This window comes from Tamandua tetradactyla, chromosome 8 (genome assembly GCF_023851605.1).
Source record: "Tamandua tetradactyla isolate mTamTet1 chromosome 8, mTamTet1.pri, whole genome shotgun sequence".
Taxonomy (NCBI): Eukaryota; Metazoa; Chordata; class Mammalia; order Pilosa; family Myrmecophagidae; genus Tamandua; species Tamandua tetradactyla.
In genome coordinates this window covers 25722194-25747260 of record NC_135334.1, presented here as the reverse complement: position 1 = coordinate 25747260, position 25067 = coordinate 25722194, and the positions used below count along the sequence as shown (strand labels likewise).

At 38.2% G+C, this 25067-nt stretch overlaps 1 protein-coding gene across 9 annotated transcripts in view; it reads right to left on the bottom strand.

Moving 5' to 3' along the window:
• The window catches only part of CADM1 (cell adhesion molecule 1), a 360723-nt gene that overhangs the window by 22263 nt on the left and 313393 nt on the right, over window positions 1-25067 (bottom strand). For 6 of the 9 annotated variants that reach the window (XM_077112838.1, XM_077112840.1, XM_077112842.1 and 3 more), the window contains 3 exons: window positions 17154-17253; window positions 13873-14045; window positions 9409-9486 (listed from right to left, as the gene is read on the bottom strand). In XM_077112838.1, the coding sequence (XP_076968953.1) occupies window positions 9409-9486; window positions 13873-14045; window positions 17154-17253 (351 nt within the window). The remainder of the gene's footprint in view (window positions 1-9408; window positions 9487-13872; window positions 14046-17153; window positions 17254-25067) is intronic. The other 3 variants (XM_077112841.1, XM_077112847.1, XM_077112848.1) reach the window with 1 other exon arrangement.

Below are 25067 nucleotides of genomic sequence, written 5' to 3'. Positions count from 1 at the left end.
TGCTTTCCTTCTCAGCCCTGCACCTCTTAAACATGTTTCCTTCCACCTATCTTTTCTCTGTCAAGCCAGAAAGTATTGGTGATACTGAGACATGAGCTAGTCACATCAAGTCACAAGCTGGGGGCTGAAGTGGTATTCCAGGTTAAAACTGCAAGGAGATACTTGCCCTTTTTCATAATGCGGCTTTTTAAGTGGTAATTATTTCTGTGCACTCAGGAGACTCCAAAGGACTCTTTCAGACAGGACACAGGCAATGTTTAAATGCAGTAGAACATGAAACACAACTTTTTTAAAAAATTCAAATGAGCCTAGTGCTTCTGATTTATAAATATGACACATGAATTCACACCGGCATTCCCCCTCAATTAGCATGTTTTTTTTTAGGACCCTATGCCATTTGAGACAAGAGCTCTTGAAAGGAACCAGAATTAACCATATGTCTGAGAGGACACTGCAGCTTAATATAACTTATACTTGAGTTTCTGAAGAATAGATGAAGGAAAGAAAAACATAAGATACACTGCATAAGAACACAATACTTACTTACAAGGCAAGTCTGTATGAATAAAATAGCAGTAAAAAAAAATACAGGAAATTGTATAATTCAAACATCTACACCCAGATTCTCATGACACAATCACATATTTCCTTAGTTGAAACATCCAAGTCTAGCATTTGTTTGAGGTACTCTAAATTTGGGAGGGCAAAATCAATGCACATTTGTACAGAAGCAATTACATGCATGCTAATACATTTTATGGACAGGCATTGGCTCCTTTCCAAAGTTAAAAATAAAGCAATAAACACTTTGGCTCATCATTTTCGTAGTAGCACTTTTAAGATGCTTAATTTTAACCAGGTAAGTAATTAGCATAAAATGAAAGAAAGGGGGTGGAGTCAAACTCAAGGGTTAAAAATCTTCAAAAATAATCTCAGTGTTAACCAATGACCCCAATTTACTGTCTTCCTACAACACAACATTATGTTGGCTTTATGATGAAATTAAACCAAGTGAAGCTAGAAGTCAGCTCCTATGTGGGCACTAGAAAATAAATGAAGGCAAGTTCCCAGTGCCTCTTGCTTCCCCATTCTGGGGGTGGGAAATCCATCAATTGCACCCAAAACGAGAGGAAAAAAGAATGTTAAGAAGGAAAATTATGTACTAAACCAGTTAAAAACAAACATACGTTCAAGTCTAAACAGCACAGTTACCGTAGCAGGAAATGGCAATACCATGATCAGCAATGGAGACATCTACAGCAGATACACAGGTTTGCTACAAAGCTTAGAACGAGACTGAGGGTATATCTTGAGAGTCACTGATTTCTTTTCTCTAAGAGCATCTAAGATGCTATCCGAACAGAGACGTAGTTTCAAGTAAAGAATTAAAAAAAAATTTTTCTTTAGAAGTGACTTTATGCTCCCCACAGGAGAGCACTATGACAGAATCGAATTCTCCTTCCTAACTGCGTTATGACTTCATGCAGAAACCAGATACACCCTGGCTCTGAAGTGAGTGCAGCTCTGTGGAGTAGGATTGATTAGGGTATCTTAATCATAAGACTGGATAAATTTGCAAGCCCGCCTCTGTGAATCAACTTGTGAGGTCACCGTATTGCCTGATAGCATGTAAAGTATACAGGAAAAATGCAAATAGCAAACTTTCAATATAACTTTAAAAATGCTGCAATTATCTTGAAAAATGAGAGTGTCTAATTGCCCTAACACAGGCTTTTTAAAACCTCATTTTATTGCTGCCTTTAAAAAATAATCTTTGAGCTATGCCTATGAGAAAAACAGGAAACAAAAAGTGGAGTTGGACTTACGAGGGTGTTAGGTATAAAATTAAAAAGGCCAAGCTGAGCTATTGTCTCTATTTTAATTTTAATTACGATGAGGGCAAATTTATTGTTACATTTATTTTAAAAGATCAACAAAAAACAATCCCATGTTCTTGCAAACCCAGTAACTGTGTAAGGTCTTAATAGTCACTCTCTAGCTGTTTTATGAGTATAATCAAATAAGGAATCCAAGGGAGGGCACTGCCCTGCTTTGTGAAAGATGCACATTTCACTTAATATTGACTTCTTTTCTCAGTCTCTCAGCCATACAAAGAGTATATGGGACCCTGTCTTCAATAAATTAAATCTCATATCTGTATCGTGTTGCATTAGAAGATATTTACAAAATGGAAAGGCTCTGACAATGTGTGAAATGAAAGACACTAGCCATTTAACCAAGTAGCAAAAAAAAAAAAAAAAAAAAGATTACTGCATGAGAGGCAGCTGGGCAATATTTAGTTGAAACAGTCATGTGTAAGCTCCACTGTGGCACATTCTAATCCTTTCATATGGATTCTCTCCAACTTAGAATTGTTCATTGAGTGTGACAGACTGGGGGTTTAAAACTAATCCATAAATTAGTCTGTGGTCTCAAACACAACGTGTGGCATAAATGAAAATGAAAATCCTAGAACAAAATTAAATTCACAACCTTAAATACTTTTTTCCCCCAATTGATCTGTGTGTGGTGCTCCTGCTTTACAATGCACAGATTCACTTACTGCAAGACTGCATTTTGGGGCGTGTGTGAGTAAGGTGTACATTAAAAAATGCACAGTGTAATAACCCAAACTGCTCAAAGGCAGAGTTTAATTGTAAAGAATTAAAATTCTCCCATTTTGATTGTCATAAGCTTAAATGAAAGCATACTAAGTAGTCCAGACATATTTTAATACACTTCTCCCCAGTTTATTTTCTTAACCAAAGTCAATAAGGAGCCAATGGGTTTTCTTAATTGAATTCCCCTTCAGTTTGTGTTATGGAGCTGCTTTAAATCTAGACACGGGGCAGGCATGGAATTCCCCTGACAATTTTATTTTTATAGCTGTGCTGTGCCGGCTCATATGTATTAAATGTAGCCCGCCCCCACCCCAACCTTTTTTGACTTATTTGAAATACATTAAAAGGAAAAAATAAATGTCAGAAAATTAAAATTTGAAATTTGTTTTCTACTGGTTTCTGGTTTAATTTTCTTTTCACTTAGGTTATGCTTTAAATAAACTCCCATTTCTTCGGGATGAGAGAAGTAGAAAGGAACAGAATAAAAGCTAAAAGGTCCAAATAGGAGAGCCATAAAAATAAAGCTTACTCTTTAATGTCATCTCCCCTTTGAGTGAAGAGATTTTTGTGCCACAGAACAGCAGGAAGGGGAGCTAGTTTTTTTGTTAAGCAATTTCAAGTTTTGTTAAAAGCTTCTTCAGAATTGTTCACTAGTGCTGCAGTGCCCCAGAGATCTTTTCATTTGCAAACCAGATGTTCTGCAAAACAAAAGGAATCTGTATAGTGGTTTCCTTTAACAAGGAATACAATTCCTGTATCTTGTAGCTTGTGAATGCTGGGTGGGAGGAGGGCCAGAAAGGGGGAAGCCGCAGGCCAGAGGTGAAATAGAAGACTGTGTTGCAAGGAGGGTGGAGTTGGGAGGTGGAAGAGGTTCTTTAGAGGTCCTAACATTCACCTAGTGTTACAAGTGGGAGGGATGTATCCTTTGTTTCAAGTCCACATTTCCCTAAACCAAGAATGTTAAGGGCTCCAAGTATCACTTTCTAAACCTGAGTTCCATGTACCACTTTCTAATCCTCGGAAATTTATATTCGTGCTATTATTTTTTTGCATTATTAATAGAACTGTAGTATGGAAACATAGCAAATCCTTATTTCCAGGATTGTTTTTTAGAAAGGAAAATAGGACGGACAACGGTGCTCAGTGGCAGAGTTCTCGCTTGCCATGCTGGAGACCCAGGTTCGTTTCCTGGTGCCTACCCATTTAAACAGGAAAAAAAAAGAGAGAGAGAAAAAGGAGAATAAAATTATGGAAAGTATAACAATGCATTAGAAAAAAAATCTCACTTTCTGGCTATCATTCCTTTAAAAAAATGTAGCAGCAGGTGACCTCAGTATGTATTCTAATTTCTTCCATTTCCCCCAATTAATATGGGTTCAAATCTGTTGGCTATGATGCTGTTTGTAACAGGTTTACAATCAACAGCAAACTAAAAATGTAGACATTTGTGATTACAAAAACCAGGAATGTGTACTTTTGGGAGCAGAAACTTGAAAAGGTGGCTCACTATATAAAAGTTGGCCCATGGGTATTTACCATGCCCTAATAATATTCTTGTCATCAGGCACACTGGCATATCAGTAAACACTCAATAAATGTTCAATAAATGCTGAACGAAAAACAGTCTTAATAAAGTGGAGGCCAAATCTACTTGATGAGAGATGTATACTTCCTAGCGACAATGGCTTAATACGTGCCTGGAATATAATAGACAAAAAAAAAAAATACAAATATGTTGAAGATAGGTGCTTGAAGTAAAGTTGGCCCATAATTCCCAAAACGCCTTCTTCTCTTGGCCACATTCTACCCATTCGTTGATGGTAAAGATCCAATTCCACCTTTCCTGTGATGCCCTTCTTAATCTTCTATGGTACCTTCTGCCTGTGACACTGAATTGGCCTATACTACATTTGTCTCCTATTGAACCCCAGTGTGCTGAATTTATTTCCCCAACCATATTTTAAGGGGTTCAAGGAGATTTTTGTTTCTATAGGCACTAACATAGCGCTGTGCATATCATGGGTGCTCATTATCTGTTGAACGAATGTCTAATAACCCTGCATTAGACAAGCATCCACCCCTAGTACTATGCAAATATCAATAGCATAGAGTAGGAATCATTAAGCTAAGGCCCTGGGGGATGGGACAGCTCAATGTGGAGCAAAGCTCTCTATTACAATTGAGATGGTCAGGTCACAGAGTCAGTCTTAAGTACAAGGTACACTTTTCTTTTCTTTTTTTTTTTTTTTGCATGGGCAGGCACTGGGAATCGAACCAGGGTCTCTGGCATGGCAGGTGAGAACTCTGCTTGCTGAGCCACTGTGGCCCGCCCACAAGGTATACTTTTTAATCTCAGAAACTGAAGCCATGTGCTATGATGTTGAGTTTTCCCACTCTGGCATATTCCCAAAACATCACCGAAGGATAAAGGCTGTACTCACCTTCCTTATTTATGTGATTGAAACCCCATGACACAAGAACGTTTGTTAGACCAACAAGCTAAAGTGAGCCTGGGGGTGGGAATCATTTTCCCCAAGGCAGATTGGTTTTTGAGTGCTTAGATACCACTGAAAAGAAAAACCTTGCTATTTTCTTTTCCAAGAAACAACAGAAAATGTTTAATTAGATATGTGCTTAAAAAAAGAGAAAAACTCATTTAGAAATGACCTACTTTATTCTTATGAAAGGATTTCAAATGCATTTCAGAATCTGGCCCCACAGCTATTCATTTCTTATTCTAAGGTGGCTTTAATTTTTTAATTTATGACAGTCACAGGTACTGTGTAACCTATAGGTTGAACACCTCCTGGCCTGAGTTTTATATTTAAGCTGTTAATGGGTGTTTAAAACTCAGTGTTGAGTCCTTCCTGTGGTACTCCTCATCAAGCACCTAACACAGGAAGCATTCAAGCAGGTACAATACAATATCCAAAGAGAGAGAAACACAAAACATATTTTCTTAAGATGATTACAGGGCAAAAGCTTGATCCAATAGGATGACAGGGGTTAAAACTACCACCAAACATAGAGACAGGGACTTTTATGTAGGTATACCTACCATACAAAGCCAACTGACTTTAAAGGAAGTTAAAAACAAAACAAAACCCAAACCCTAATATAACAGGAGGCTTTTCTCCTATTCTAGCTTCTGAGAGGATTTCAATAAAGGAAGCTTCCCAAGGTAGTGCTGGCTGTCTCTGTATTGAACAGAAGATTCCAGGGATAATTTACATTATGTATTTTGCTCATTCATATTATAGCATTTATCTTTATGAATGAAACTATGTGGATAAGTTGATGTTTTAAAAAAGGGGGGGTGAGGTGGGGACTTTCAAAATAGCAAGAGTTGAAACAGAAATATGGTCAGAATATTACTGTACATGAAAGGTGACAGAGACACCAAGGAATCTTACAGCAAGTCACAATGAAGCTCTAAAGGACTCCCATTCTAAGTCTGTCCCCCAAATTGTTTCATTTATAAAGAGACACTAATGCTATTAATAGCTTGATGGTTTACTGTCACTGTTGATAGGGCAAACAGACATCAAAACCTCCTTTCTTTATGTTTAAGGTCTGCAAAAATTCCTTCCCAGATAAGTTCTCCTCTTAGACTTCACATCTAAGTCACAAGACTGGCTATCCACGTGGGAGGATGGACAGCAGACAGAGAGCACCCCACCCCTCCCGGGGTGGACAAAGTAGAGTCAGATAGGGTTTATAATTTCTCTCTTTCAAGGGTCTCCAGCATGACACTTTAACATGCTTTGAAGGGGTCAGGTGACTCAGAACAGAATGACAGTCTGCCTGTCTAACAAGGAAAACAATTCGATTATCTTGGTTATGGAAGATAAAAGATAACAGTGGAACACTTCCTTTTGGAGAAATCAGAAATCAACTATGACCTCCCGAGTTTAAAAATATTTTTCTATTGCATCTGTACATTTTTCTTGGAATGAAACTCTGACCTGGGGAATGAGTTTCAGTTATTGCATTTGACTGGGAGAAAAGAAATAGATGACTATGGACTGTTTTTTTTAGCTTATATTACTGACACTGGATTTGGCTGTTGAAGCTTTTAAGGCTAATGGTGGCTAGTAATGTATCAAACAGTGCAAGAGGGAAGAGGAGTGGAAATTAATTTAGCTATCCATTTGTCAAGATTTAGCCTGGAAGATTTTTTAGGAACCAATCTAAATCTAGGGGATAGCTTGGACCTTAAGAAATGGGACCTCAAATCATTCAGCACCATAACCTTTAATCTGTTTGAAGAAAGGAACAAATGTTAAATTGTGCAAGTGTACTTTCTAGGCAAGACAAATAGATATAAGGCTGCTTGTTAAGACACAGTAAGCCTATAAGATCACATCCATTAAGGTAACAGGTTCTACAAAGTTGTTTTAGTAGCAATTTTAGTTTAACTACTCTTGGGTATGACAGTAAGGATCTGGGCATTCATTACCACAAATGCATTTTGTGTGTAGAGAGTATTCAACTTCTCCCACTGAGTGCTAATGTGTGTGTATATGATCATCTTATATTTTCCTGAGCAGAGGCCAGCAGCAGGCCAACAGAAGCCAAGACAAGTCCCTATAAGTGGTGCCTTTGATGTGGATTGAAATATAGTATTGTTTGTTTTTAAAATTTCCTCTTAAATGGAGTCTCTGCAGTAGGTACCATGATAGTGAGTTGCAGCTGTTTGAGGGCATAAAATGATCTGTAGCCTGGAGTGTGGGATTAAGAGTTATGAACTGGACCAACTCTGCTGAGTTGCTGAGGTTGACTGTAAGAGGGGAGGAGTTCAGGGAGTGTTAAGAAAAGTCTTAGAAAAAAAAAATCTCAGCTAGTGAGAGGCCAGCCACAAATGAAAAGCATTGTTGCTTATTAAAGAGAAATCTGGTGTTTACACACAGAGTGAATAAGGCCTCAATTGCTTTAAAATGTAAACCTGCTTGCTACATAAATGAGACCTTCAATAATGAGAGGCAATAAAGGCTGGCTCATACCTAGGCGACTATGCAAAGACAGAACAGGCCACTGAAGAAGGGTTTGCTTAAAGGGTTAACGATGCAGAGCAATGGAGAATTAGGTGATGTAATTTACCTGAAACTCTTTCAAAGGAAATTATCAAAATAAGAGTGGGAGTCTAACTCAGTTTTTACAACTTGGAGAGAAAAAGAATAAAAACCCAGTTCTTAGTTTGAAAAGTTGACATAGTATGGTTACTCTGGAAATCAGAGTTAGGACAGAGTATCTTCAACGTTTAACATATAGAAGATGAGATGAATCTACTCATTATGCTAACAAACTGATTTCAATTAAGAAGCAGAAGGAACTAACAAAAGAGCTAAAACAGAAATGCAGAGGCAAAGACTGAGGAAGCAGCCCGACTGGAGCAGAGTTGAGACAAAAAACCAATTGATGGATTTTCAGAAGATTCCAAATTAAGTGCAGGAACCAATAGTTTTGTAACCAATATTCAGAAAAATACTTGAGTGGCTTATTTAATTGTCCTCTTTGTTCCATTGTAATGGTTACAACAGTGAAGAAACCTGAGATTAGACAATGCATTGTTATTTCATAAATTGATGAGGCCTCCTCTTTCACCCAACACTTTTGTCAGCTCTCTCACCAGCTCCTGTGAAAATTGAAGGATGTTTCCAGAAAGCCAGTGTAAAGGCTAGCTGTCATATCTAGGGTGGTAAAGAGGACTCCACATCAAGTGCGATGAGTGAAACAGAACTCTGTGTTCAGTGAGCAGATCCGAAATGAAGGCCCACGGCTCAGGGGACATTTCAGTCTCCTCAAGGAACACAGCAGACTGAAAATGTTACTTTTTCAAGAGAGTTTTCTTTTTCTCAAAGAATAATTACTTTGACCTGTTCCTGTGGTAGGCACCTGGAAACCAGATTGGGGAAGGTTTTACCTAAGGCAATCCTGCATGTCCAGCTGACATGGCCCAGCCATAAGCTTTCCTACCTTGGTAGGCAGATGAAATTTCAAGGCTCCGAGACAAGCAACATCAAGCAGTGTATGAAAGACAGTGGATGCCAGGAAGGGGATGGATGGCACACCACCTCCCTCCGTGACATTTGGAAATAAGACAGAGTGAAACTTGTTTTGAATAAGAGTTTCAGATAGCCCAAAAGGATGAAAACCACAGAATTACAACCACTGTGGCTGCCTCTCCCACCCCTCAAACACTGTACTGAGGCCAGGGAGGGCACTCAGTAGGGAAAAGACAGGCACTCCTCTCTGATCTCTCGTAACTACCCAGGCCACACAATTTGCTAGTAATAAGCCAGTAGGTACTCCCCGGAGCAGGAGGGATGACTTTGCATTTAATAACATAGCCCATAAGGGCATGGAAAAGGTGTGTTGTTTTTCTTCATGCAGATTAAGATGAAGTTAAGATGAAGAGAAGATCCAAAGCCACAAATACTTACCATCGACCATGGCTAAGCCTGAGCTACTTGAGCTACTGGTATGATCACGAGTAGCCAGGCTGCCATTTTCCCTAGCATTTTGCTTTGGATAGTGATGCTTAAAAAAGAATTATCTTGTGCATAAGCTACAAAATATCTGATTTACTATTAAATGCTTCAGTGTTAAAGATTTTGAGGTCCTTAAGATTCAACTTAAGAACACAGTATCTAATGTCTTTAAAGTTCCGGAATAAAGGAACAATTAAATTCCAAGGATTTAAAGAGAAATTTTAGGTTTCTTGTTATTCATACCAGAAAGACAATATACATTCAGGACATTTTCAATGGTAATGAAGGTACCATACCTGTGATGATGGTAGGGATGGTGGTGGTGGTGGTGGTGGTGGTGGTTGTTGTGGGAGGAGGGATAGTTGTGGGGGGATCTGGATAAAAAAAAAAAAGGAAAATCAAACCCACAATGCTGAACACAACAATGACCAGTAATGACAGAACAAAAGCATGAGGACATTGAGATGTTTGTTGGATGGCTTCCCCCCTCTAAAATAAAATCTTCCCCAAAGATTTGTATCTTTGTAATTATATCCGAAAGCCTGTGTTGGAAGAGCTAAGAAAAGAAGAAAAGAGATTTTTATTAATGAAATGAACCAGGGATAAGGAGATATAAAGTAGAGGGTTTGGGAATCAAAACATATGGTACCCGCCCATCCCTGCCCAAGATTTCAAAAGTGAGGCTAACTCAGCACCAAGAGGACGCAACGGTTGCCCTTTGGTTCATGCTTCTAGAGTTGGGGGAAGGAGGAGATGAAGCTGCTCTATTTAAAGGGCTCGTATCAGCCAAGGATGCATGCGCTTCTGCTCGCTTGCTCCCTATGACTGGTAACTTCATTATTCTCCATCAATACATCTCAGCAGGAAGTAGAACTACTTCTATACTAGTAATAAATACTAAGAAGAGAGAATGTCACCAGTAAATATCAAGTTCCGAGATTTTATTTCTTAAAAGTCAATAAATTTTACAGCTTATAAATATTAATAAGTTGCCTTTGCTCGTGTTAAAAGCTTGACCTAAATGGACGACAATGATAAAACTGAAAGAATGTGCTCCATCTTGTAAACAAGAGAACTAAATATAAAAGAGGTGTGACCCTCAAGGCCAGGAACCTGATAGGGAAGCCTCTGTCAGATATTTGATATACTGTATATTCTTCTATCATCTTAAAAATTATTTGGGATAAAGGAAGGGCAAAAATGAAAGAGAAAAAGAGTCTAAATCTAAATGATCAAACTGAATGTGTTAAATTGTCAGCAAGGCTTTGAACTAAGCAATCATTCTGCCATAATAGACCATAAGATGATTTGAAGGCTTTTGATTTTAAAATTTATCTAAAGCACATCAACTTTTTCTCCCTGACACATGTGGTGTCCTTTTATCTCCAAGTGAGCTCTCAGATTGTCTAATTAATACATCAAAACTTTAATTATATACTGCACCTTTACTGGGTCTGGTACAACTTCCTGAAAGTTTATGCAACGTTACCTTGTTGTTGGCTTGCAAGGTCTGCTTAGAATGACTCTTACCATATAGATCAATAAATCAAGGTTCTAATTTTCCTTGCAAACTGCTTCTCTCACAAGAACATATTTGTATGAATTTGACAGGAAAGAACCAGCAGCAAACCTTTCTGTTTTATGGGGGGCTTTGTTCATTTGAACTGGGACACAAGTAGCTTAAACAACTGCTTAAAGTTGGCACTCACATGAATCGGGATGGATTTCATTAAAAAAAAAAAAAGCTCATTCTCCTCCAAGAAGTAGAAATGATTAAATTTCTACACTCATTTTAAACAGTCACGTGAACAGGATGAGAACTACTGTAATTTGGGCAGTATTTTTAGTGTAGGTCCCCGGACACTTTTTACAGAATCCACAGGAGGAAAAGCATTTTGTGCCCCAGACAATCATGGGGATGTATACGCAGACGAAGAAGGTGACTGGGGCACTGGCTCCTGAGTGAGTTCTGAAGACATCCTGTCCACTCTCCTACACAATGAAACTGTATCCAGAATGGTGCCAGCTGCTCAGCATGGGGAAAAATAATGTGAGTTTTCTGCTCTGGTTCAAACACAGTATTTACCACTGAAAAAGCACATCAGCATCTTAGAGACTTCCCTAGTTATACTATAATCCTACTTTGGCACCTATTTCTAAAAGATTTAACACAAAGTGTGTGATGTCCACATTAAAATAAAACTGGACCAAAAGGTGATTTGAAAATATGATTACAAACCAAGGGGTAGACCAGATTAATGAGGGGGTAGACTTAAGAGAAAGGTCACCTGTCCTCTCATTTTGTGAAAATCACATATTTTCAAGGATTTCCATCACTACTGGGATAACTGTTGTCCTTCACATCTGGCTCCAGCGACCTAAATGAATTAGATTCCATTAACAGGTATAACCTGAATGCTTCAATCATTTCTAGCAATGAGAGAAATATCAGGTCACTGGTTAAAAAAATAAGAGTTGGGGCTGATAAACTGTCTGCGACACACAAAGTCTAAGAGGACAAAAGCAATTGGTGCTCAAGAACTAACCAGCTAGTTGCACCTAGTCTATTAGTTCCTTCCAGAAAGTCAAACGTTAGAGTCATGTTAACTCTTTTCATTCATAAAGTACTTCAAAAATTACTACAGTAGTATAATAAACAGCTTTGAAAAGAAAATTTACCCACCTCCTTCCCAAATTGCTAAAATATTTTATTAATAGACTAGCACTACCGCAGGTTAGTATTCTAGTCTGTCATTCCAAGTATTGCTACGAGCACAGGTTAAGGAGGTAGGTGGTATATAGTAGGCCCATCAGATCTACTGAAAAAGAGGTGTATCATCTTGGGTTGAGAGATATGTGTACCTAGATGTGCTTGACTAAAGCTAGTCCTGTGTTTCCTGGCTATCAAATAACACACTATGGCCCAAAGAGTTAAGTCCAAAAAGGTAAATCTTATACTGGAGGGAACTGTCTGACTGCTTTCCAAAGAAAGCTTTCTCTGTGGACTCTGGGATCAAAAAGTATGATGGCTGTATAACATTGTGAATTTGGGCAAGTAAAGTGACCTTCCTAAGCCTCATTTATCATCTGTAAAATGGGGTGATAATAATGCTTACCTCATGTCGTCATTGTGCAGATTAGATGAGATCAGGCATGTAAAATATTCACCATAGGGCTTGGAATGAAATGAGTGCTCAGTAAATGCTAGCTGTAAGTTACTATCCAAAATTATTCAAATATATTTGTCCATTGAATACACAAAATGTCTTTCATCTTGAGATGTGGTAGCAATAGGTACATCAAAACAATTTTTCCAGATAACTTAGTCTTCTGAATCAAAGAAGCATGAAACAGACTGGTAGAAATTTGTTACTGCTTTTTAAAATATGAACAGTCTGAGGAACAAGGTGACTTTGCCTGTGAATCCACAATCCAAACGGGTCACATCTTTTTCACCTACACAGAAAAGCTGTATCTTCTGGAAGAGTCATTCTCTTTACTTTGATTTCCTTAACTACTTAGAGAAATTAATGCTATCATTTGTGGACCACAGACAATGTGGGCAGTGTGCAAAGAAAATAAGAGCTCAGAAGTCTATGAATAAGCTAGTAAGGCATGTCTTTTCATTTTACATTATTCTAAGGAAAAAAAAAAGAAACTCATGGGTAGGCTAAGAATTATATTTTAATATCAATGTTGATGTTTTGATTAAAAAGACTGCCACCCCTATTTTGTTCATAAAGGAAGTGGCCATGGTTCCATTATACATACATATATATATATTTTTATATATGCACACACACACATATATATGATATGTATATGTGTATGTATATATTCATATATACTTATATACTCATACCTTACTAATTCACTTATATTTGGATTATTTACACTGCTATCATGAAAAAAGAAATGCCCCCCACCCCGATACACTGAAATATTTGCAACACATTGACATTTGGATGCTTATGGTTACTCATTCTGTATCATGTCAAAGTTCATGATTATTTTATAGTATGAAACTAACCAGGAGATGAGAGGCAGCACGCTCCTCAACTAAGTAGAGACTATCCATCATACACAAAATGGATGAGACACAGATAGGAAATAAGTTTAAAATGCCTGGCACATAGTAGACACTCAATAAATATTTGTTAATTAGAGAATGAGAATCATGAAAATATGTTTTAATACCCTGTAAAAGATGTTGATTAAGAAAACAAATAAAAAAAAAATTTATGTCCATTGCCAACAGCTACAAGTGGTTTATGTAGCTACCAAGGGCCTAGCAGTTTTCCAGGCACTTATGGCTTGCAACATCTTCTGGAATTTAATAGCTTCATGCTGAAAATGGAAGACTCATCAAAGCAGAATAAAGTCTAGCTCAAGTATTATAAGAAAATACCACTGGGAATAAACTTTCAGAGCTGAAAAGCCATTAATTGGTAAGGACAATTTTTCAGTCATTACTTTAAAACAATCTCCATGGCTTGTGCCTGAGGACACAGCTTTCCTACTCAGCATGATCAGTTACTGGGATCTAGCGGAAAATCCCCACGATTAGAGGGAGAGAAGAAAAGTCACTGCTTTCCTAGGTGGGGCCACTGGGGTCCACGTCAGGCCAGGCTTCTTTAAGTTCTTGAAGGAAACCAACTGGTTTTTGGTTTTCAACTTGACCAAAAGCTTTAGGAGTGAATTACAAATAGCAGCTACATGGAAATGAGTCTAGGAGAAGAATGTTTTATCTTCTCACGTACCGTATACATACAGCATATAATCCGAATGAGCGGTCCCCACTATGTTTGAAGCTTCACAGCGGTATGTACCATTATCTGTTTTGTTTAGGTTATTGATGAACAGATTGGGCCCAGACAATACGGCATGTTGAGGCATTTCATCATCGACTCTCACCCAAGTTACCACCATAGGCCTGCAGGGGAAGGGGGAGAAGGAAAAACTGCATTATTATTTCCCACTATGCTGTCTGTATCAAACTTCTTACCCATGCATTAAATGAATCTCACATGCAGGATGACACAATTAATGAAGACCTTCAAGGAGAATAGTTTAAGTTCACAGAATTACAAGCTTGAAGTCTCCAAAATTTGGTTTGGAATACAATTCCTTCTTAAAACATTATCAGGTGCCGAAAAAACTTTCAATAGACCACAAGGAGGAGTTTCATTATTTCCAATTTATCTTCAACAAATCAGCCAATAAACCAGTGGGCCCTATTTTATGCCCCACTGTGTGGTTTCACACCAATTCAGACAGGATACAGCTCACCCATTGTTAATCATCTCATTAATTAAGAAAAAAAAATCAAGTTCTTGGCTAGCGAAACATGCATTAATCTGATGGTTACTAACACATCAAAACACTTCCTCAGAAGCCACTCGTAATTTGGAAATGAATTAGAGTTTCTCAAAAATGAATGGAGCTTTACTGTTGAATAGCTTGCTCTTGGTTATGGCTTTGTTGTTGCTAAACCATCTCCAATTTTGGAAAGCCATAATCACTTCCTCTCCCCAATCCCCACCCTAAAACATGCCTTTCCCAACCCAAGGCACCCACCATCCTCTCTGATGTTCCAGTCCACCTTGTCTGTCTGTCCCTTGGCGAACTGCTTTTCTTAACTGGATCTCCACAGCCCACACGGTATTACACCTTTCCCCCTTGGGTGTGCAGGTGCACAGAAGCCATCACAGCTTGAGAAGGAGGCTCTCAAGTTAATCACTGTGGAGTGCATCTCCACATGGATTCCTTAGGTCCTATGGCACTTGCTCATCAGAGACAAGTTTGTTTTAGTGATTTAAAGTACCTACATTTGTTCCCATCAGAAAAAGTAAATTTCACAAGATGCTCCAGAGCCAAAAATGCATACTTACAAAATACCTTTCAAACTCACAGAATTTTAAACCACCCTTCTTCAAGGTGTGCCTGAAACCTTTTCAAAGGAAGAGCACCACAGATTCGAGCACAGAGGTAATTTCCTTTTGATTCCCATTGCTACCTCTAGGAGCAGTGACATGACAAAAGACCCAGGCTTAATGATGGACAGATGCTCAAGTTAGTTCTGTCAAGTAGCATTCCAATGTTCAAATGGGATGTGAAGTTACAATTTTTCTTTAATTACACATGGATTTGTCATCACAACCCAGTAAATTATTTAAAAATTAGTACTGCATATGTCCTCCTTGCAGGCAATGGCAAATGGGCCTGCCTGGCAATCAGATCTAATGTCCTGCTGCTTGACAGCTGAAACAATCAGTGGGGGTAAGTGCTGAGAATATTCACAACATTTAATGGCAAGTTAAATTACCATTTTTATTGTATGCAATTTCTTGAGAAAATAAATAGGTAATATGATAGAAGGGATAGCGGCAGAGTAATGCGTGCTTGCTCATACAACCATATACCCATTCCTATTTAAGAGGGACAAACAAATACCCTTTCTGGCATAAATATCCTGAAGAAAACATGTAATTTACTGTCCCCATGGCACATTCAATTGAAAACAGCACCTTCTCCAAGGAAAAAAAGATACAGAAACGAAATATAGGTTAGCAAGCCATATACTGTAAATATGCTTAATGTGGCTGAATGTACAGGTATAGCAAGGAGCAAGAGGCTCTGAGAATTTCTTTTTTCCCTCCACTGGGCTGTTTTGCAGGTGAGGTAAACTGCTAATTAGGACATAATTCAAACAGTTTACAGAAACAAAGATCTGAGTTTTTTGCAGTGCTCAAAAGAGAAAAAGGCCACTTGGCTGAGGCTTGAAGTTTTCAAAACCAAATAACCCTGAAACGCCACAGAAAAAGCAAAACAAATGCAAGACAACTCCCCACCTCCTAAAGGGCGTCTGTAAACTGCAAACGGTTAGTACAGAGAGAAACACAGTCCAGCCCACAGAGTGGTAAGCTCAAAAAATCAGGAGGGGTGGGTGGGAGAAGAGACCCGAGAGCAGCCAGGCTTCCCTTTGGCTCACTGGTCTCTTATCACAGATCCTTCTTGAACCATCATGGGAAGATCTCTTTCCAAAGATTTTGGGGAAGCTTTGTTAAGATGCTAAATTTCTTATCTGAAAACTGTGATAATGATGTTAGTTCGCAAAGCTCTGAGAAAAAAAAAGTCATACCACAGGGACAGCAGGGGGTGCTCAACACTGTTTTTTTGTTGGGTACCACTAAAAGTGTGAGGTCTGTTAAGCCCCAAATTGACCTGTTCTTCTGTCTCATGATTCCATGGATTTTTTTCCCATAGGAAAAGTTAAAAACAACTTTCACTCTGCTAGAAATACAAAAGAAAGATTCCCCCTAACTCAACTGAAAACTATTTAAAACCACCAAATTTGTTTGTTTTTTTGCTGTGCTAAGTGATATGTATAGTTCCTCTAAATCACCAGAGATCACTTAACAGGGTCAAGTGAAATAGCTTCTTATACTTTGCAATAAAATTAGAGTGATAGTCGGTTCTTCTTTTCTGTTATGTAATGGCTTCTAACCTCCTTGAGAATAGTTCCTGAATCATGACTTACTAACAAAAATATTTCTAGAAGTCCAGTGTGAGATTTTTCTTTGAGAGAAGGAGACGCAAAATTAAAGATAGGGTAAATTCATTTGCCTACAGCTGGCCCTAAACATAGCAGTTTAAGTCTGAGAACCACCTTTCTGACAGCTTGGGCATCAACGCAGAAAGTAGTAGGTACACCTTTTGGTAGGTGTGCTTGTGAGCACACTAAAAATTCATTAGGATTATTTTTTTTATATGTAAGGGAACATAGTTCTGACCATTACATCGATGATAATAAATGGAATTAGCTGAGATTTCAATTTTAGCTGGCATTTAATTCCTTCCCCAGTCCAAGTCATTAAGAAATAGAGATATTTATTTCCCTTTTCATTGAATACTCTGTATTTCCTGAAAAATTGTCCACGCTTTCCAGCAGGAGGTGATGGCCAACGAGTTGTGAATATATGTCTGTGTCGTGACATTTACTGCTCATGACCCTCTGCCAACCTTGGCCTTCAGAACTTACTGGGGCTTCCCGATGGCTTCACATGTTAACTCAAGCGCGTCCCCTTCTCGGGTTAGGCCTTGCAGAGGATAAGTCATCTGAATATGCACTTGAGGCTTATCTGTGTGACAACAACATAAAGTATAATGTTTAGCAAATGATAACAGGCAAATCAGACTTGCATGCTGCCGCAAACCCCACACTACCAGTACTTATTCTCTTCTCCCCATTCTCATCCTTCAGTAACATCCCTCTAATTAGTTGGTAATCCTGGCATTTACTCAAATTAAATTGACTAATAACTCTAAGGAATGAACCGCGAACAGATAAGAGATTCATAAGCCAACTGCGTCACATCAAACATTTCCTGTGAAATACATTTTGTTACATTGAAGTTTATCTCCAAACTCACTCAAGCTAAAGGAAACTCATTTGCCTTCATGCTGAGGTGAAGCCACAGATATTTGTGGTGCTCAGAATTGATACATTTTATCATATATCATATATTACTATGTGACAATATGCTGTGACACTGCATATTAATAAGTTTGCCTCTTCTGTGTTCTTGTTTTCAAAAGGGAAAGGCAAAACTTCTGCTTCCATTCAAATGGCTTTAAGAATAAAGAACTGAGAGGCAGACCTAGAAGAAGGCAGCACATTGACATTTACTGCGAGCCTACCATTATAGGAACCATTACCGGTGATCACATAAGTCCAGTTTTAGAGATGCGAACACTGGCACTCAGAGAATAAGCAGCCCCTGCTCAAGGTCATAGAGATGCTCCGATGAAAATCAGCTTCATGAATGTATGTTGGGAGGGATTTCTGATTCAAAACTGCATTTCCTAGTAGCTGGCAATCCATAATTCAAGTCAGGTATAGTTTCCCAACATAGTGAGGTACTTAGATAAATGATGTACGTATTTTTATTTCCACTAGCTTCTTAAAATGGCATGGGTGAGTTTGTGGGGGTAAAAGAATGAGAGGTGAATAATGTGGGGTTGGGGGAGTAAGGAGAGAAGGTGCTGAAGAAGTTGGAATTAACAAAGATACACACACAAATGCATTTACAAACAAAACCCAAATGGAATAGGGAGATTTTTTTTCTATGCTGAACTAACAAGCTATTAATCCCTAAATCAGTTTTCTCATTTAATTCTGTGGCTCTCTAAGTGTGTATTTTTGGAAATGTACTCAGGAGTAATACATGCGAGAGGGCAAGACATCAGTTGGCTGAAAGGTCAGAACAATTTCCATAGCTTTACTTTCTCAGACAATCACACCACCTAAACAACAGCCCCTTGGCCTTTTACAAGCAGTGTTTAGCTCATTAACATTCATCCTATGGAATAAGGGAGAAGGCAGAAATATGGCAGCGTGCAACCAATCTCGACCTGTACACAGCTATATAAGCTGCATGAGGAAGTCCTCCTTAGGGACGGCTGCTTTTCAGGTACATTTTTATAGCTTTGTTCCTGCCAGAGATCTTTCTTCCTTTCACAACCCTGGTGTGGCATTCAAAACCCTTTAAGAGAGCCTCCTGTACCCCAGCGTGCATAGACCACTGTGAGGAGGTAATTCTTTCTGAGAAACCAAGTCATTTGCCAGAGACTATAAAGTTAACAAGCCTGAAAGCTCCAGCTGACCCTTCCACGTAACACAGTTTTATTCTTGGACTTGTTGGCAAAGGAAATGGTTGAAAGCAAAATGGCATTGAGGTTTTCAGATACTGATAAATGGGTTGGGAAGGTTAAAGAAGGGCAGAAAACCTCATAAAGGGTAAACATGATGACCTTGAACTAGCACTGGCTGCCAGGCTGAAACAAGAGCTTCTGGGTAGCCGCCCCCACTCCCCCCCTCCCCTTACAGCTAGAGACCACATCCTAGTCTAAATCCAACCACTGGGTGACATATGAGGCCTGTTAATTACGGTGGTGTTAACGCATATAAAGCTAGTTGGTGAAATTAAAAAAAAAAAGACACAAAAAACTTAAAGGGAGAAGGTTACAGCATGGATACATATAACAAAAGACCTACCACCTAATAGTTTGTGCTCACAAACAGCAATGGAGTCCCTGGTTAGGTTCCTGGCAGGCCTCTCTTACTCATGAACTGTTCTGGATGAGGCTAAATTTAAAGCCCAAAATTTGGGCTAAAATCTAACATTTGCTTATAGGTTAATTTCTGATCCATGGAAGAACTACATTTTCCATGCATTGCTGATTTTGGCCCATTAATTAAGGAGAAGCTGAATGCTTGTTTGCCTATGTAGAAAGTTTGTGATTTTTTTCCCTTCATATACTTTATAAGCAAACAGTGGGTATATTTTTCAGCATAGTGCATTAAGGGTTTTACATGCTCAACTTCCATTAATAATAAAGAGGGTTAAAAATCGAATCCACTGTGCCTCTTCAGCACCACAAAGTTTGTTAGGTAAATGCCTTTTTATGTTCCTAATGAGCAGTTTACCAGTTGTCAGTTATATAAATTCGTAAGAACAAGCAAAGGCTTCCTATACCTGGAATTTATGTAAAAATCATACACTTAGCCACAGAAAATACACCTTCAATTTGGAAACTGATTTGCCCAATTTATTCTTCAGGTTTCTGGAGAAACATCTACCAACTTATGGTTACAGCTGCCACAGTTACTTTAATAGCTGGCTGCAAAGGTAGATATTAATCTTGCTTGTATTTTACAGGAAAATGTTCCCCTCCATTTATACATGCCTATATTGTTGGTCTGTGGGCCACTGAGCTATGTTCATGGCCAGCCTAGGAACCAAACAGGAGGTCTATGTGCCAAGACCCATCCTGGGGAGAGGGAAACTTAAAAACAAATTCTGTTCCCCTTCCTTGGCCCTAAAAGAGGCCAAGGAATTTAAGTATTCTCAACAGGTGAAAGAGAAACCCTGGAATTCCACTGGCACCTCCAGAACTCAGGGGCATTACATTTTCCCAGGAAGAGCCTGGCTACAATATGGGTATGTCAAAATACTGAACAATCCAGATGGCTGACTGAATAGCCCAGAGCTCATCATTTATATTTTAATTATGTCCATAAATCAAATGCTATAACGCACCCAAATCTTTTTTGAAACAGAACCAGGTTCCAAGATTTATTTTTAAGTAATGAGGTAAGGCCTAGTACATTTTCTGAGTGATCATTTTAAGCCTTGGTTGGTGTTGTAAGACAGAAGGCTAAAAGCCAGATGACACTTTCCACCCAAGTGCAATAACTGTCCAAAAATGTATCGCTTAGAATGGCTTGATGTCATTATAAAATGGAACTGCTATATAAGAATAAGAAAAATAGTTAAGTCTGTGCACTTATGGAACATTACTATTATAGAGATGGCATCACCAAGAGCCAATCAATTAGGTCGTGGGATCTGAGGTTTTCATAATACACTGTCATTTTTCTCCAAACCCATAAAATACATTTAGCAAGACTTCTACAGCAGATAAAATTTGTTATTAGTCAAAGTTGCACAGAGGGTTAAATACTAGGAGGCTTTAGGTCACACTACAGTTAACAACCAATTAAAAATATATATATTAGAAAGACATTCTGATTTGATGAGACTTTCTTTAAATGTACTTTGCTCTCTACATAAAGGGAAAAAAATATATATATAAAAGGAAACTCTTAAAGTGGTTAGAATGGCTTGCTGGCAGATTACAATTGATTTCATGCCACTCTGACCTTGCACCACATTCTATCAGCTTTTCAGAAGATGAAACTCAAGACTCTGTAACCTGTATTTCAATTCCCTATGTAAATGAAAAGTCATAGTCTCCTTCTTTCTAGACCACAATACTAAAGTACCATGTCTCTAAGGTTTTTTAAAAAATTTAAAACAGGTACTTTGCAGGCTACAGTTTCTTTCTGACTGGGATGCTACCCTTTTCACTCACCAGAGAAGAGTAGAGCTGATGCAGGAGGGAAGGCACTAGAGATCTTATTCCCTGGGGGCTGCCGCCACCTTCCCTCTCTTAATGAGAATTTCTAAATCAGGGAATCTCGGCACTGAATGTTCCAGGCTGTGCTGGCTGCAAGCAGGTCCAAGAACTTGAGTGCATTTGAGACAGACTCTTCATGTTCCTTCCTTAGATTTCAGCCAATATTTTGAAACACCCATTAGAGTGGGATCTGATGCCTGTGGACCAAGTGTCAACTGTGTCAGATCCTACCAGGAAGAACGGAAGGCAGCATGGACACAGGTGATGAAAAAATGGTGGTTGTGGGGAGAGAGTTTGGGTTAATACTTTACATTCAACTAAGGAAGCAGTGATAGAGAGTCTTTGTCAATCATGGAGGATTATTATGGTTTGGTATAGAACGTCAATGCAAAGGTTAACCTGAGAGTTGGTGAGTACTAGGGGCTGCTTGAGCTGAAAACAGAAATCAACCCCTATAAGACGACTGTCTAAATTACTGGGAGAGGACTGTAAATTACTGGGAGAGGACTGCTTTCTTTTTTTTTTTTTTTTATTAACGGAAAGAAAAAAAACAAAGAAATTAACACAACATTTAGAAATCATACCATTCTACATATGCACTCAGTAATTCTTAACATCATCACATAGATGCATGATCATTGTTTCTTAGTACATTTGCTTCGGTTTAGAGGAACTAGCAACACAACAGAAAGAGATATAAAATGTTAATATAAAGAAAAGAAATAAAAGTAGTAGTAATAGTAAAAAACAACAACAACAAACAAACCAACAAGCAAACAAAAACAAAAAAAACCCTATAGCTCAGATACAGCTTCATTCAGTATTTTAACATGATTACTTTACAATTAGGTATTATTGTGCTGTCCATTTTTGAGTTTTTGTATCTAGTCCTGTTGCACAGTCTGTATCCCTTCAGCTTCAATTACCCATTGTCTTACCCTGTTTCTAACTCCTGCTGAACTCTGTTACCAATGACATATTTCAAGTTTATTCTCGAATGTCTGTTCACATCAGTGGGACCATACAGTATTTGTCCTTTAGTTTTTGGCTGGATTCACTCAGCATAATATTCTCTAGGTCCATCCATGTTATTACATGGTTCATAAGTTTATCTTGTCTTAGAGCTGCATAATATTCCATCGTATGTATATACCACAGTTTGTTTAGCCACTCTTCTGTTGATGGAGATTTTGGCTGTTTCCATCTCTTTGCAATTGTAAATAACGCTGCTATAAACATTGGTGTGCAAATGTCCGTTTGTGTCTTTGCCCTTAAGTCCTTTGAGTAGATACCCAGCAATGGTATTGCTGGGTCGTATGGCAATTCTATATTCAGCTTTTTGAGGAACCGCCAAACTGCCTTCCACAGTGGTTGCACCCTTTGACATTCCCACCAACAGTGGATAAGTGTGCCTCTTTCTCCGCATCCTCTCCAGCACTTGTCATTTTCTGTTTTGTTGATAATGGCCATTCTGGTGGGTGTGAGATGATATCTCATTGTGGTTTTGATTTGCATTTCTCTAATGGCCAGGGACATTGAGCATCTCTTCATGTGCCTCTTGGCCATCCGTATTTCTTCTTCTGGTAGGTGTCTGTTTAAGTCTTTTTCCCATTTTGTAATTGGGTTGGCTGTCTTTTTGTTGTTGAGTTGAATAATCTCTTTATAAATTCTGGATACTAGACCTTTATCTGATATGTCGTTTCCAAATATTGTCTCCCATTGTGTAGGCTGTCTTTCTACTTTCTTGATGAAGTTCTCTGATGCACAAAAGTGTTTAATTTTGAGGAGCTCCCATTTATTTATTTCCTTCTTCAGTGTTCTTGCTTTAGGTTTAAGGTCCATAAAACCACCTCCAGTTGTAAGATCCATAAGATATCTCCCAACATTTTCCTCTAACTGTTTTATGGTCTTAGACCTAATGTTTAGATCTTTGATCCATTTTGAGTTAACTTTTGTATAGGGTGTGAGATACGGGTCTTCTTTCATTCTTTTGCATATGGATATCCAGTTCTCTACGCACCATTTATTGAAGAGACTGTTCTGTCCCAGGTGAGTTGGCTCGACTGCCTTATCAAAGATCAAATGTCCATAGATGAGAGGGTCTATATCTGAGCACTCTATTCGATTCCATTGGTCGATATATCTATCTTTATGCCAATACCATGCTGTTTTGACCACTGTGGCTTCATAATATGCCTTAAAGTCAGGCAGCGCGAGACCTCCAGCTTCGTTTTTTTTCCTCAAGATGTTTTTAGCAATTCGGGGTACCCTGCCCTTCCAGATAAATTTGCTTATTGGTTTTTCTATTTCTGAAAAATAAGTTGTTGGATTTTGATTGGTATTGCATTGAATCTGTAAATCAATTTAGGTAGGACTGACATCTTAACTATATTTAGTCTTCCAATTCATGAACACGGTATGCCCTTCCATCTATTTAGGTCTTCTGTGATTTCTTTTAACAGTTTTTTGTAGTTTTCTTTATATAGGTTTTTTGTCTCTTTGGTTAAATTTATTCCTAGGTATTTTATTCTTTTAGTTGCGATTGTAAATGGGATTCGTTTCTTGATTTCCGCCTCAGCTTGTTCATTACTAGTGTATAGAAAAGCTACAGATTTTTGAATGTTGATCTTGTAGCCTGCTACTTTGCTGTACTCATTTATTAGCTCTAGTAATTTTGTTGTGGATTTTTCTGGGTTTTCTACATATAGTATCATATCGTCTGCAAACAGTGATAGTTTTACTTCTTCCTTTCCAATTTTGATGCCTTGTATTTCTTTTTCTTGCCTAATTGCTCTGGCTAGAACTTCCAACACAATGTTGAATAATAGTGGTGATAGTGGACATCCTTGTCTTGTTCCTGATCTTAGGGGGAAAGTTTTCAATTTTTCCCCATTGAGGATGATATTAGCTGTGGGTTTTTCATATATTCCCTCTATCATTTTAAGGAAGTTCCCTTGTATTCCTATCTTTTGAAGTGTTTTCAGCAGGAAAGGATGTTGAATCTTGTCAAATGCCTTCTCTGCATCAATTGAGATGATCATGTGATTTTTCTGCTTTGATTTGTTGATATGGTGTATTACATTAATTGATTTTCTTATGTTGAACCATCCTTGCATACCTGGGATGAATCCTACTTGGTCATGATGTATAATTCTTTTAATGTGTTGTTGGATACGATTTGCTAGAATTTTATTGAGGATTTTTGCATCTGTATTCATTAGAGAGATTGGTCTGTAGTTTTCTTTTTTTGTAATATCTTTGCCTGGTTTTGGTATGAGGGTGATGTTGGCTTCATAGAATGAATTAGGTAGTTTTCCCTCCACTTCGATTATGTTGAAGAGTTTGAGGAGAGTAGGTACTAATTCTTTCTGGAATGTTTGATAGAATTCACATGTGAAGCCGTCTGGTCCTGGACTTTTCTTTTTAGGGAGCTTTTGAATGACTGATTCAATTTCTTTACTTGTGATTGGTTTGTTGAGGTCGTCTATTTCTTCTTGAGTCAAAGTTGGTTGTTCATGTCTTTCCAGGAACCTGTCCATTTCTTCTAAATTGTTGTATTTATTAGCGTAAAGTTGTTCATAGTATCCTGTTATTACCTCCTTTATTTCTGTGAGGTCAGTGGTTATGTCTCCTCTTTCATTTCTAATCTTATTTATTTGCATCCTCTCTCTTCTTCTTTTTGTCAATCTTGCTAAGGGCCCATCAATCTTGTTGATTTTCTCATAGAACCAACTTCTGGTCTTATTGATTTTCTCTATTGTTTTCATGTTTTCAATTTCATTTATTTCTGCTCTAATCTTTGTTATTTCTTTCCTTTTGCTTGCTTTGGGATTAGTTTGCTGTTCTTTCTCCAGTTCTTCCAAGTGGACAGTTAATTCCTGCATTTTTGCCTTTTCTTCTTTTCTGATAAAGGCATTTAGGGCAATAAATTTCCCTCTTAGCACTGCCTTTGCTGCGTCCCATAAGTTTTGAT